The following is a 14,209-nucleotide window of genomic DNA, read 5'->3' on the forward strand; positions in this document are numbered from 1 at the left end:
TATTTGCTCTGGCTGTGGTTTCTTGAGGGATAGGAAACACCTTTAAATTCTAAGGTCAGCTACACAGCAAGAGGGTTCCTATGTTGCCCGATTTAGGAATTCAGATCTCAAAATGCCCAAAGTGATAAAAGGGGATAGTTTCCTTCTTTTAGCCAATGGGAACTTTCTATTTATAGAGAATAAACTGTGTGCTGAAGTTATACCCTCAATTCTCACTCGTTTCCCCTTTCCTTTATTTTATACTTACCAATTTATCAGTCCCATGATCTGTCTTCACCTCAGAACTAAGTGGAAGCAGTAAGTCTGCTGTATGTTCTGGTGGAGGTGCCTCCCCAAGAACTATCAACCCCTGTGGGACAGAGAGGAGATAAACAACACTAAGTGACTGAAATAAATGACAAATTTAGGAGCTAATCTCAAAAGGGTAGAAGCAGAAGACTGATTTACCAAAAGCCTTTTCTCTTATTCTATTGTTCAGAAACAAACTACATTAGCAGAGCACTCTGCAATAAGCTATAGCCCCAGGTCTTTTATTTTTAATCTGATACAGGGTCTCATAATTTGTGATTCTTCTGTCTCAGCCTCTGAAGCCACTGGGATTACAGGTATGTAAATTGCCTTGCTCCAAAAGAGCATTATGTCCCATTGTATCATTTATGGAATACCTAAAGAACTTTGAGACAGGCATGGTGGTACATGCCCATATTCCCAGTAACAGGGAGGCTGAAGCAGGAGGATGGGCAAATTCAAGGCTAGCTTTCACAACTTAGTGAGACTCTGCCTGAAAAGTAAATACAAGTATTATGGATGTGGCTCAGTAGTAAAGTGCCCCTGGGTTTAATCCCTAGCACTGTAAAAAAAACAACTGATCAATAAAGCAAAGAATATGCTACTAATGGTAACTTTGAAATATGTTTCCAAAGTTTTGATAAAAAAAAAAATAAGCTCTATATAGATTTCCAATCTACTTTAATGCACCTGTATCAATTTTATTGAAATACTTGCTGAACTGAAAATTTGCTTTTTTTTTTTTTTTAAAGACAGAGGGGGAGAGAGAGAGAGAGAATTTTAATATATTTTTTTTAGTATTTGGCGGACACAACATCTTTGTTTGTATGTGGTGCTGAGGATTGAACCCGGGCCGCACGCATGCCAGGCGAGCGCGCTACCGCTTGAGCCACATCCCCAGTCCCTGAAAATTTGCTTCTTAATGGATGAACAAAAAGCCTAGTAGTAGCAGGGTATTCAGCAAGGCAGCAAAGGCTTCCTCACTATTCCACCTCAATGTTCTGATTTACTTGACATGTCAGTTTACCTTTTATTCAGAGCCTGGCATTTTTTAGTATTTTATATATATTACCAACTGGACTGGACTGGATCCACATAAGCAATGCAGTGTTTCTAGTTAACTTGATCACAAATGTGGCTAAAGGATTACCACATTAAATGTACTACTACTGTCAACTATGAGCTCAAACAACTGTATTGCAGAATAATGGAGTGAAACAAAAATGGAAGAGTCCCTGCAATCAGAAATCAAAAACTTTTTTTTTTAATGCCCCACTGGCACCCAGCATATATAATACTTCAGATTAAGTTCCCGCTTGACAATTTCAAATTCAGATCTTACATTCATCCCAAGTAATAATGAACAGATCAAACCAGATTAAGAAGCTCTTTAATTAAAGATGGGCATGGTGGCACACACTTGTAATCCCAGCAGCTCAGGAGGCTGAAGCAGGCAGATAGGGAGTTCAAAGCCTGCCTCAGCAATTTAGTGAGGCCCTAAACAACTTAGCACATCCTATCTCAAAATAAAGAAGGGCTGGGGATGTGGCTCAGTGGTTAAGCAACCCTAGTTCAATCCCCAGTGCCCCACCAAAAGGAAAAAAAAAAAAAAAGCAGCTCTTATTAGAATCAGCTGGGGAATATATCAAACACATATGGCAGGTCCATCATCAAATCTATTTATTATCTCAGGATAGGATTAAATATTCCACATGAAATCTCTTTCCAGCAAGGTGGGGTGGCACATTCCTGTAATCCCATGCATTTGGGAGGTCTCAAATAGGATTTTAAGTTCAAGGTCAGCATAGCAACTTAGCAAGAACCTGCCTCAAAATAAAATTTAAAAAGGGATGGTGATGTAGCTCAGTGGTAGAGCATTTGCCTAGCATGTGCCAGATTCATTCGATCCGCAGTAATGTGCAAAAATACATACTAGACTTTTAGATCTGATCAGTCATGGTTCTCCAACAGAATACATCAGAGAAGAGCCTAAAATATAGACTTCCTTTTTTAAAAGTCCTAAAAATTTTGACTATACTAGTTTGAGTTCACTAGGACACTGAAATGTAGGTTCTTATGAGTGACTGAACCAGACTGATCCATCCCTAGGATCTTTTTTTTTTTTTTTTTGGGGTGGTGCTGGGGATTGAACCCAGGGCCTTGTGCATGCAAGGCAAGCACTCTACCAACTGAGCTATATATATATCCCTGGCATCCTCTGGGATCTTTTTTAATTCAAAAATTTTTTGAAAGAAGAGATGTAAAAAGATGAAATATTTATCTTAGACAGGTTTAAGGCCAGCTCAGAGAACTTAGGGAAACCTGTCTCAAATAAAATTAAAAGGGGGCTGAGAGTGTAGCTCAATGATACAGCACTCATGGGTTCAATCCCCAGTAGAGTGCAGGATGTATGAGTAATACAATATTATGGGCCACAACTTCAGTAATATTGCTGTCCCCTCAAATTTACAGAGGTTGGGAAAATAAAATATAGGGGAGGGAAAAGTGGGATTACCAGGTCATATGGCAGTTCTAACTTTTAGTTTTCAGAGGAACCTCCATACTGTTTTCCATAAAACCTGTATCAATTTACATTCCCACCAGTGTATTAGAGTTCCCCTATCTCTGTATTCTTGCCAGTATTATTATTTTTGTTTTATTTTGATAGGGTACCAGTGATTGAACCTGGGGGTACTTAACTGAGCAACAATTCCCACTCCTTTTTATTTCAGGAAAGGGTCTCACTAAGTTGCTTAGGGCCTGGCTAAATAGCTGAAGCTGGCTCTAAACTTATGATCCTCCTGCCTCGGACTCCTGAGCCACTGGGGTCACAGGCATGCACCACTGCCCCCAGCAAGTTTTTGTCTTTTTCATAAGAGTCATTCTGTATTGTGATGATACAAGTTGTTGGCCTTTTGTTTATGTTCTTTTGAGAAATGCCTATCCATTTTGTCCATTTCTTAACTGGATTTTTTTTTCCTGGGATGGGGCCGTTGCTTGAATCCCTTATATACTCTGGATATTGCTCTCCTGTTAAATGAACAGTTTGCCAATATTTTCTCCACATACTATAGGTTGTCTCTTCACTGTTGTTTCCTTTGCTGTGCACAAGTTTTCTAAGTTTGACATATATGATTTGTCCACATTTTCTTATATTTATTTAAGTTAACCACTGTTCCATTCATAAACATTTTTTAGGTGCTGGGGATGCAGAAGAGAATGAGACCTCTCCCCTCAATCTCTCCTAACCCATCCCTCAAATTCCTTACATTATTCTAATACTGGGGTAAGAACAAACAATATGAATGGTGTCAAAGGGAAAAGAGAAGGACCTAGAGAAGGTTAAGAAGTGGAAGTGAATACTATTTCCTATTAGGCAGGAGAGTAAACCACACCAGGAAGGTGATATTTGACTAAATATTTGACAAAAACATGAAAACAAACTTTACAGGTATCTAGAGAAAAGTCAATGCAAAAGCTAAGATGGGGGTAAACTTGATGATTTGAAGAATGATTGAGTTGTAAATGATCAATCTAACTACTGTGCTAACACAGACAGTGGAGGACAAACAAAAGCAGAAAAAACAGTTACTTGGAACAAAATGGCTGGACACTGGATATATATTTGAAGACAGAATCAACCATATATGCAAATAGGGTTGTAGGTTGGAAAGGAAGTCAGAGAACCTGACAAGGTTTCTAGCCTCTTTCAAGAAAATTAAAAAACAGATTCTACCATAAGGAACTTACTTTATCTAGCCTTGGATAAACAAGTAGGCAAAGCATTACTATAGCAGCACTATAATAGAAGTTTAGAGAAGGTGACCTAAAAGAGAAAAGAGGTAGAACCTAGCTAACGAGGCTGATGGAAGTGAGGCTTTAAGGAGATTTACATGATTACTTGAAATTCCCTAAAATATTCAAATATATCATTAAACTGTACAGTTAATATTTTATGTCCTTTTTTGTATGCAAGTAGTTATATTCCACCATTAAATTATTTGGGAAAAAGTTTATTCATGTTTAACAGCCATGAAAAGAAAGATTATTATCAGCTAAGAAAACTCTTCCACTCTATCCTGTCAAGTCAACCCAAAAATGGAATTCCATAGCATTCTGTGTTTCAACTGGGTCATTGAGAAATGGCTATGGCCATCAGTTTGAGCGCCAAAAGCCTTAGGGTTAATGTACTCTGAAAGAGATAGCAACTGATAAAGGACAAAATTAAAGGCCAAGAGTGTCACTCTATTCTTCACTCCAGCCCTTTGAGCCAGAAACAGGATCATGTGGCCTGCCCAGCCCTACAGAACTCTCACAAGGTAAGCTTCCGCTTTATACAAGGACCAATGGAATTGGTAAGGTCACAACTGCAGACACACTCTTTAAAACAAACAAAACAGTAACTGCAGATGAGTTTCTTAAGAACGTCCTTGAGCTACCTGAAGAAGACACAGCTATAACTTGGTTAAGATGGGAACCTTAACTCTATAAAATTTACAGACAGGGGCTGGGGCTGGGGCTTGGAGGTAGAGCACTTGCCTAGCACATGAGAGGCACTGGGTTCAAACCTTAGCACTGCATAAAAATGAAATAAAGCTATTTGCCCACCTGCAACGAAAATAAATGAATAAATACATATATATATATATATATATATATATATATAAAAATTTGAAGACAAAGGATAAGCTCCTGCTAATCAGCATTTTTCTATCTGGTGTTTTCAATGCTTTTCCACCTCTTATCCTCAATAACATTTCCGTCCTTAGCAACTGCTAAGGAATTTCTCAGATCAGTCAGAAGAAGAGATGAAAAATAATAAAGCTAAATTTTAATGCATTAGATGTAGATGCAGAAGAATATTGGAAAGATGAACTTATTCAATACATACACACATTATTTTCCTTTCTCTGTCATGGAAGATTTTTTTTTTTTTTTTGAACAGGGATTTAACCTGGGAGCATTTAACCACTGAACCACATCCTCAGTCCTTTTATTTTGAGGTAGGGTCTCGCTAAGTTGCTGAGGCTGCTCTGAAACTTGTGATCCTCTTCTCTTAGCCTCCTGAGCCACTGGGATTACAGTTATGTGCCACCATGGCCAGCTAGGTATTATCTTTTGATATTAACTTCTGATAGCAAAGAACATGATGTGTGGAAATTAGAATCACCTAGCAGTGGTTCACAAATACTTCCCCCAAATATCTTCAGTTTAAGAAAATTAATACAGTAAAGCCTTAAAAAGTAAAAGCCCCACCATCTCTCCAATCTTCCATCCATAAGACAAGGTTATAACTGAACATCTGATTATCAAATCCAGAATTGTCTCATGAACAACATAGGCAAATGACGTAAACCTAGAAGCAGAATGGGAACACTATCCACTCTACTAATGCACAGAGAAAAAATCCCTTGGATTTCAATAACCCGAAAAGTAACAAAGCACTTAAAAGTGACCACCAACTTGAGCAAAACTCTGGAGACCAGATACTCAAACCTTGGTTTTGGATTCAGTTGGATGATACACTTTGGACCATGCAGAAATTACGTAACCTCTAAACCTTCATTTGTTTATCTTTAAAACTGTGGATAACAGTACAATGCCTATAGCATAGTTTTTGGCACACAGTACAGGTGCTCAAAGGTTTCTATTAGTAAAATAATAGAATAGTCTAGGTAAAATCCAAATGCATGGTAATATATCACTGAGGAAATTCCACTGCTTATTTATTAGGCTGGGTTGAAGTATTCCCTCAAAATTTATGTCCGCTAAGAACTAACAATGTGATATTATTTGGAAGCAGGGTCTTTGTGGATGTAATCAAGTTATGATGAGCCCTTTACAGTGGCCCTAAACACACTGCAACTGGTGCATTTTTTAAAAAAATATTTTTATGTATATTTTTTGTTGTAGATGAACGCAGTATATTTATTTATTGTTTTATGTGGTGCTGAGGATTGAACTCAGTGCCTCACGCATGTGAGAGGAGCGCTTTACCACTGAGCTACAGCCTCAGCCCCCAACTGGTGCATTTTTAACAAGGAAATTTGGACACAGATATTCAAAGAAACAATGCTCACGTGGAGGCAAAGGCAACAAACAACTAGAGTGACACAGCCTCCTCCAAAGCACATCAAGGATTGCCAGCCACCACCAGAACTTTGGAAGAAGCAAGATTCTTCCTCAGAACCTTCAGAAGGAGCATGACCCTGAAAACACCCTGGCTTTAGACTTCTGACCCCAAGAACTAAGAGAGAATAAATTTCTGTTGTTTTAAGTCACCCAGTTTGTGATACTTTGTATGGCAGCTTAGGAAACTTAACAGATCTAGATGAAAAAACAAATGACTTAATGATATGAACAAATCGTTAAATCACTAACATTTAAATGATAGAATGATCTGAAAAGTTTTGAGGGTTTTTTTTTTTTTTTGACATATTACTGGGATTCTCATTCTAATTTTATTGTCAGAAGTTTGTAATTGATACTGTATTTAAACTGCAGAAAAAATGTTTTATAAAAGATTATCTAGAATGACATATTTTATAGACCAAGAAACTGAGGCTCATAAATGATAAGTGACTTTATATGACCAAGATTATATAACTGGTAACAAAAGTCAGAATTAAAATGAAATATTAGTAAATCTGGTGTTTCTTTAATATATTATGCCCTGAATATCAAGACTCCTGAGTTATCAGTATATACATAAAGTTCTAGAATATTTTCCATATATTGAGAAATATCTTCAGGTTTTTAAAGTTTCCCCAAATTGCTCTGACATTACTACTAAGTGATGAGACAAAGAATAAAGCAAGAGCCAAAAGTGAGATTATCTTTTCATACGTAGTTACCAAATCTGTAAACTGAAAGGGACTGCCAAGACACTTTTCTCTACAGCGTGCAGCAAAAACATAAAAGTTTTTATGTCTTTGACTGAAGTAAAGATGTTTATCATGGCATGCCTTATAATTAAAAAAAAAAAAAAAACATAATTTAAATAATCAACAAGAAAAGTTAGAAGAACATAGTTAATAACAACAAAATTTTCCAAAAAGTGATAGTAAATATTCAGGATACACTGTAATAAAATTCTTTAAACAAAGTAGTTATGTGACACTGAGAAAAATGATGGAAGAAAATATATGTAAAAAAATGTTTTTGGCTGGGGTTGTGGCTCAGTGGTAGCATGCTTGCCTAGCATGTATGGACCACTGGGTTCGATTCTCAGCACCACATATGAACAAATTAATGAATAAAGGTCCATCAATAACTAATAAAAATTTAAAACAAATATTTTGTACCAAGTTGAGTTTATTAGGGAATGATCCCCCATACTTCTATGTAATTTCCAAGTTTATCCTATTAATTGAATTGATACACAGGTTAGTCAAGTGCTCTTTCACTGAGCTATATCCCCAGGGCTCTTTTTTATTTTGAGACAGGGTCTCACTTAGTTCTCAGGCTGGCTTCAAATTTGCAAACCACTGGTCTTAGCCTCCTGAGTAGCAGGGATTACAGGTCTGCATCAATGGGCCTAGCACTATGGTAGTTTTATAATGCAAAACTAATATAACAAAACATATACACATATATAAAAGCACATATCTATGTATGAATGTATATAAAACAGATGAAGCAACAAATATGACTGTTGTACTAACCAAGAGACTCTAGTTTTCATATATAGAAACTCCCACCTAACTACTGGTTAAAATAACTTAGAAACAGACACTGAAGAGGCGTCCCTGACACAGAAAGACTGTTTTTTTTTCCCCTCAGGATAGGTAATATCCAGTCATCTCCTGGCTATTCTTAGTCACCATTCCAGTTCACTCTGTATAAATCAGGCTTTAAAATTTCTTTTTGTGAAGATGAAGTAAGAAAAGCAAAATAATCACCACCCCTAGAATCTCTAGAATATTTCTTAGTTTTGTTCTAGCTAATTTGTTTTTTGGCTGGGGGTGGGAGATAGGGGAGTACCAGGGATTGAACTTAGAGGCACTTTCCATTGGGCTACATATATCCCAATCCTTTTCTACTTTGAGACAGGGTCTTGTTAAGTTGCTTAGGTCTTCACCAAGTGCTGAGGCTGGCCTCAAACATCCAATCCTCCTGCCTTAGCCTCCCAAGACACTGGTATTACACATATACACCACCACACCCACAGATCTTCTAGCTAATTTGTTAAAATTAGTCATGATTTAATCTGTTCTCTACCCTAAGGGAACAAATTATTAAAAAGTGAATCCTTTGGACTATGTCAATTATAATATGCTCAGATGGATTACTGGAGATTTATACATAAATCCAATGTAAGGGGAAAACCTAGAACTATCCAGTGAACTTTTTTTTTTTTAAAAGAGGAGAAATGTCTAGTGGAATTTTTAACATAAATGTTTAAAAGAGTAGATAGAAGAAGCTACAGAACTTTTACATCAAACTTTCATCACTTTGTTTATCTTGTCATTTGATCACCCTTTAACTTTAGACCTATTAATTAATCTAACACATACTGTTTACAGTAAGCAGTTTTCTTAAGGCCGTGACAAGCATTAAGGATAAAAAGATACTTAACACATTTTTAGGAGTAGACTTTATTTAGACCCATCTGTCAGTTATGAAGCTCATAAAATATTAAGAACAAAAGACACTGTGCAAGAATGTAAAGCTCCATGAAGGTAAAATTTTTGTTCACCACTGTGACCATTCCACAGAGAAAAGTGGTGCTACACAGTAAGCACTCAATATTTGTTGAATGGATTTTTTTTTTTTCTGTGCAAATTTCTTTTGAACTCAAATTGAAACTGGAGCAAAAAGCTTTCTCCTATGTTGATTTTTCAAGACGAAAAATTATGTAACGTCAGTATAAAAAATAAAAGCTGTAAGGTAGCTTATTAGTCCCTCACAGGGGAATAAAGCAAAATAAAACTCCTCATCATCAATGTATTTACCTCAACAACTGTTTAGGCCAACCCTATTTTTTCTCAAGCGAGCAAGAGAGGATTCGTAATAAAACAGGAAACAGCTAATCAAAAGAGCAAGATAGTAAAAATCCTCACTAGACATGAATACATAATGAATCTGACAGCTAATGGTTTACATTAATTATATAGTCTTTTATTTGGGATGGGTTTTGTGTTAACTCAGACACCCATGCTGTTCTTCTCTAAACACACGTCAATTAAACATTATATTCTAGCCTTGTTTACTACAGTATACTATCCAACATCAGCTCATAATATCAGATCATTAAACCTTTTATCTTGACATAGTGAAGAATTACTGAAAGGGTAGGAGAGGATGAGAAAAAAAGGGAAAATGGTAGTTTTTAATTGGGCTGAAAACACCGGATATTGATCCCTTACCTTATTAGCACGAATCTGTTTGTAAATATCGGTTTGCTGACGAATTCGATATTCCAAGTCAGAAACATGAGCTTGAAGCCAGTTCCAGCGGCTCACAATAGCTGCTCGGTCTGCAGCCCATCTCCATTCTGACCTGCGTCTCCTAAAAGGAAATAAACTGAGTGAAATCCAAGAGTAGATAGTATCTATACCAAATCAGATGAAGGCACTTACATAGACTAACTTGTTATCAAGAAAAAGTAAAGATGGACACACACACAGAACCTACAGGAAGGACCCTTGTGGAATAAAACACTTCATATAGATTAAGTACCATGATCCTGTGCATCCCCCCTAAAAAAATCCTCTGAAATTGCCTTAATTTTTCTACTTTAAAATAAGACATATATGAAAAATAATTTGTATTAAAAATTCCAGTCATAGAAAAATATTTTCTGTAAAAGCACTACTCATAACTAAACTCATCAACAAAAGCTAATACTAGAGGGAAAAAATCTTTACAGATAAATAAGTCTGAAAGATATAAAGATCTATACAAATGGCAAGATAAATGTTTTAATAAGGCAATTTTCATATAAATCTGTAAATTCAAAGACATCCCAATGAAATTCTCTGCAGGGTTCTTCATAGAAGTTGAGAAACATCTAAAAGTTCACACAGAAAAAAGAACCATTAGCAAAGATATTCTGAAAAGTAAAGCATGATATAAATTTGAATTATCAGGTATCAAAACTCATTATAAAATTACGGTAACTAAGGCAATATAAGATGGACAAAAGACCAATGGAACAGAATACAGAGCCTCAAAACTTAAAACTGGATATATAAAGCTATGGCATTCAAATCAAGTGAGATTCTAATGAATTAGATTGAGCTATTCAAAATGCCTAGTTCTTTATATGGGGAAAGTAAAAGTTTCTTTCTTCATGATATAATTCCATAATTTAAAATTTTCAAATTGCTATATTTGTACATACACACTTAAAACACAAAGAGTATCTTTGGGACTTAGAACAGGAAAGAATTTCTTAAATAAGAAACAAAACATGACTTAATTTTCAAAAATATCTAATTAACAAAGTTAAAAGGCAAGGTACTGATTGGTAGAGGATATCTGTAAACAGACATAACTAAAGATTAAATAATCAAAACATATAACAGAACTCCAGAAATAATGCTGGAATTAAAAAAGAGACGATCTTAATTCACAGGAGAGAAACCCAAATGATCAATAAATACAACATATGCCAAATCTTATTAAAATTTGGTTAAAATATTAAATAAAATATTGAGATGCTGTTTTAAATCTAGACTGGAAAAACTCAAAGTCTGATAAAATCAGGGGATGATAAGATATGTAAAACAGCAATTTGTACACTGCTCCTAAGTGGTATGACTACTTTTGAAAGAATAATTTGGAAATATCTGGCTAGGTGGACAATCTACATACCTAACCATTATGAAATTGTGCTTCTGAGAATTTAACTTTTACATCTGCATATGGAAATAGGTTCATTGCAGAATTTGTAATAAATCCAAAATTAATTACAACCTAACTGTTAAAGCACTTAAACTAATTTATTCCTCTAAAAATTTCTCCTATAGTAATAAACACAAATCTATAGCTCTACATATCAACAAGACTAAATCTCAGAACACAATATTAAATGGAGAAATCACATAAAAACAAAAAATAAGTATGAGTACTATTACAGGGAACAAAGCGTAGCTCAGTAGTAGAGTGCTTGCCTAGCATGCTGAAGACCTGGAGTCAACATGGTGTAGGAGGTAGGAATAAATACTAGTGGTAGGAATAAATACTAGTACAGGTACATACAAATAGTAAAGGAATTTAATGAAATACTATTTGGAAATTTAAATTGCTACATGTATCAACATGACCATCAACCAACAGTGGTGCAATGGAAAAACTACATGAAAAACTAAAAAATAATAATTGTTACTAATATAGTTAGGTTTAAAAAAAAAACGGTATAAAACATGTATAGAATGTATATACAACAAATTCAGGATCAGTGTAGGGCCTTTATTATCTCTGGGAAGGGGAATAGAAAAATTGTGGAGTTTAGCTCTACTTAAAATGTAACATTTGACTTCTCAGAAAAATTATGACAGAAATGTGGCAATTTAACATTCTTTAACTATTAGAGGGGTATATTGCTCCTGCTTAATTCTGTATTCAGTTTGTAACCAAAACATTTCACAATCTACTACAAAATTATTTTTCTAGAAATAAACAGTCACAATGCCCTTTTTACTACCAATTAGAATACACACACTTACTACTAAAAATTATAATACATGAATTTTTATATAATCCCATTGATAAATGTCAATAATAAATATGGTTGCAGTAAGGTTAGAAATGAGTGCTTAATCATCATAATAAAAATAGTAATTGTACTAACTTTTATATGATCCTAACAAGTCATTCAGATCAACCATTGTGATAAAGTATTATACAATTGTTTATGTTCTTCTAGAAACAAGGCATTTTATAGTTTCCTGATTCTGATGGAATAATTTTAAAATAAAACAATACATTGTAGTAAGTAGTGAAGGGCTTCAATGTAGGCTGTAGGTCCACTTCTGACCTGAATTCAAAATAATCAGGCCTCAAGTGATTAGAAATAACCTAGGGAGCCTCCCCTTTCTAAAAGACACATAGCTAGTTACCCTTCATATCCTATTCCCAATTAAAACTAGATTTAAAAGGCTTACCATCATCCTATCCTGCAAAATTTCTACCTTTTATAGGTTCCATTCATTTCTAATGGTACCAAGTCCCCATCTATCACTGCTGGTCTACTTGTTGATATTCATTGGTCAATCGATTATGTTCCCTAAATGAACTCACCTTGAATAAACTCACATTTCTTGTCACTCCTATGTTCGAAAAATTACACAGCTCTTTTCCCTTCCAAAATTTGGTTTTCAAGGAAATAATATACCAAGTTTCAATTCTGTGGCTATTTCATAATCTTGAGCTTATATTATCCTTTAATTTAATTAAGAATGAAACTACAGATTGTCCTAAAAATAGGATACTTGGACAATTGTATTGTGTGCATGTACAAATATGTACAAGCACTCAAGAGTATTCTCTAATACATTCTTTGGAGTATGAAAACACAGGTCACAATAATTGTCAATAACCAACCACAAATAGCAACACACCAGAGTTTATCAGGCAGGAGTGCAATAGTATAGTACACATTATTATTCAGTATACACTGTATCAATGTCTTTTTTATAAGACAGCTGCTTTTGAACACTGATCATGTGAAATCCAGGGCAGTCCTCAAAATGACAATCTAGTTCTAGAAAATACTTTAATGAATACATTTCTAATATTACACCAGTTATGTAAGTAATTTTGTTCAGCTTAAATACATTTAGTAAAAGTAACTTTTGCAATGACTTTTCTGTACATTCATAATGAAGTTTAAAACATTTTATAAATTTAAACATTCACCTATTATTTTTTCTCACTAAAAACAGATCACTAAAAATAATACTTATTTCAAAGTTTGCCGCAAAATAACCAGGGGGGTGACGAATAACTTGTGTACGTTGATACAGCAGGAGTAGGAGCCGTTTATTGCAGGACAGGAGCAGTATTTATACATTCCACACAGCTTATCTAATTAGCATAAACTAGATACATCAGTCAACCAATAAGGAATCTCCACACTTAATGGCTCGCTTTTGTTACTTCTCAAACCACTCCCTCTGGCATTTTGCCAGGCACCATCCAGACTTGTTTACAAACTCTAACATTCCCCTGGCAAAATGCCAGGTGTCATTTTGACTTGTTTACAGACTCTAATATAAGTTACCATAAGTGGTATATATGTTGCTCAATTTAAAAACCAAAGGTAAGGAAAGACACCTTATTGACAAACTTAGGCTACTTCTGCGTTTGTACCCGAGGTGGACAAAAAAATCCTGAATGTAGTTCATAAGCTTTCTCCTGACAGTGTTCCAGGATCCCAAGTATTCCAGATTAGCAGGAAAGATGAAATCTTATTGTTATCTCTGAGTGAGACATCTTAATTTTTTTTCTTTCTTTCTTTTTTGCTCGGGGCAGGAGGCACACACGTGGAAAGCTAGGTTCAGGCCAGGCATAGTGGCACATGCTATAATCCCTGTGGCTCAGAAGCTGAGACAGGAGGATCTCTAGTTCAAAGTCAGCCTCAGCAATTTAGGGAGGCCCTAAGCAACTCAGTGAAACCCTGTCTCTAAATAAACTACAAAAAGAGGGGTAGGGGGGCGGTAGGGATGTGGCTCAGTGGTTAGATGCCGCTGGGTTCAATTCCCTGTATAAAAAACAAAACAAAAACCGGTTCAATTTTCAACACCGCAAAAACAAAACAAAAAACTGTTCTGAAAATATGGAAGGAAGGAGAGGAAGGGAGGCATACTGGGAAGTGATACTGGTCAAACTATATTGTGTGCATGTACAAATATGTAACAATAAATTCCACCATTATGTATTACTATAATGTACCAATAAAAAATGTGTGCAGGGT

The 14,209-nt window shown here is 35.3% G+C and overlaps 1 protein-coding gene across 10 annotated transcripts in view; it reads right to left on the reverse strand.

The window, feature by feature from the left end:
* The window catches only part of Kansl1 (KAT8 regulatory NSL complex subunit 1), a 193,887-nt gene that overhangs the window by 52,170 nt on the left and 127,508 nt on the right, over nt 1–14,209 (reverse strand). For 7 of the 10 annotated variants that reach the window (XM_048786350.1, XM_048786384.1, XM_048786369.1 and 4 more), the window contains 2 exons: nt 9,657–9,798; nt 248–349 (listed from right to left, as the gene is read on the reverse strand). In XM_048786350.1, the coding sequence (XP_048642307.1) occupies nt 248–349; nt 9,657–9,798 (244 nt within the window). The remainder of the gene's footprint in view (nt 1–247; nt 350–9,656; nt 9,799–14,209) is intronic. The other 3 variants (XM_048786379.1, XM_048786374.1, XM_048786385.1) reach the window with 1 other exon arrangement.

Source organism: Marmota marmota, unplaced genomic scaffold (genome assembly GCF_001458135.2).
Source record: "Marmota marmota marmota unplaced genomic scaffold, marMar, whole genome shotgun sequence".
Classification (NCBI taxonomy): Eukaryota; Metazoa; Chordata; class Mammalia; order Rodentia; family Sciuridae; genus Marmota; species Marmota marmota.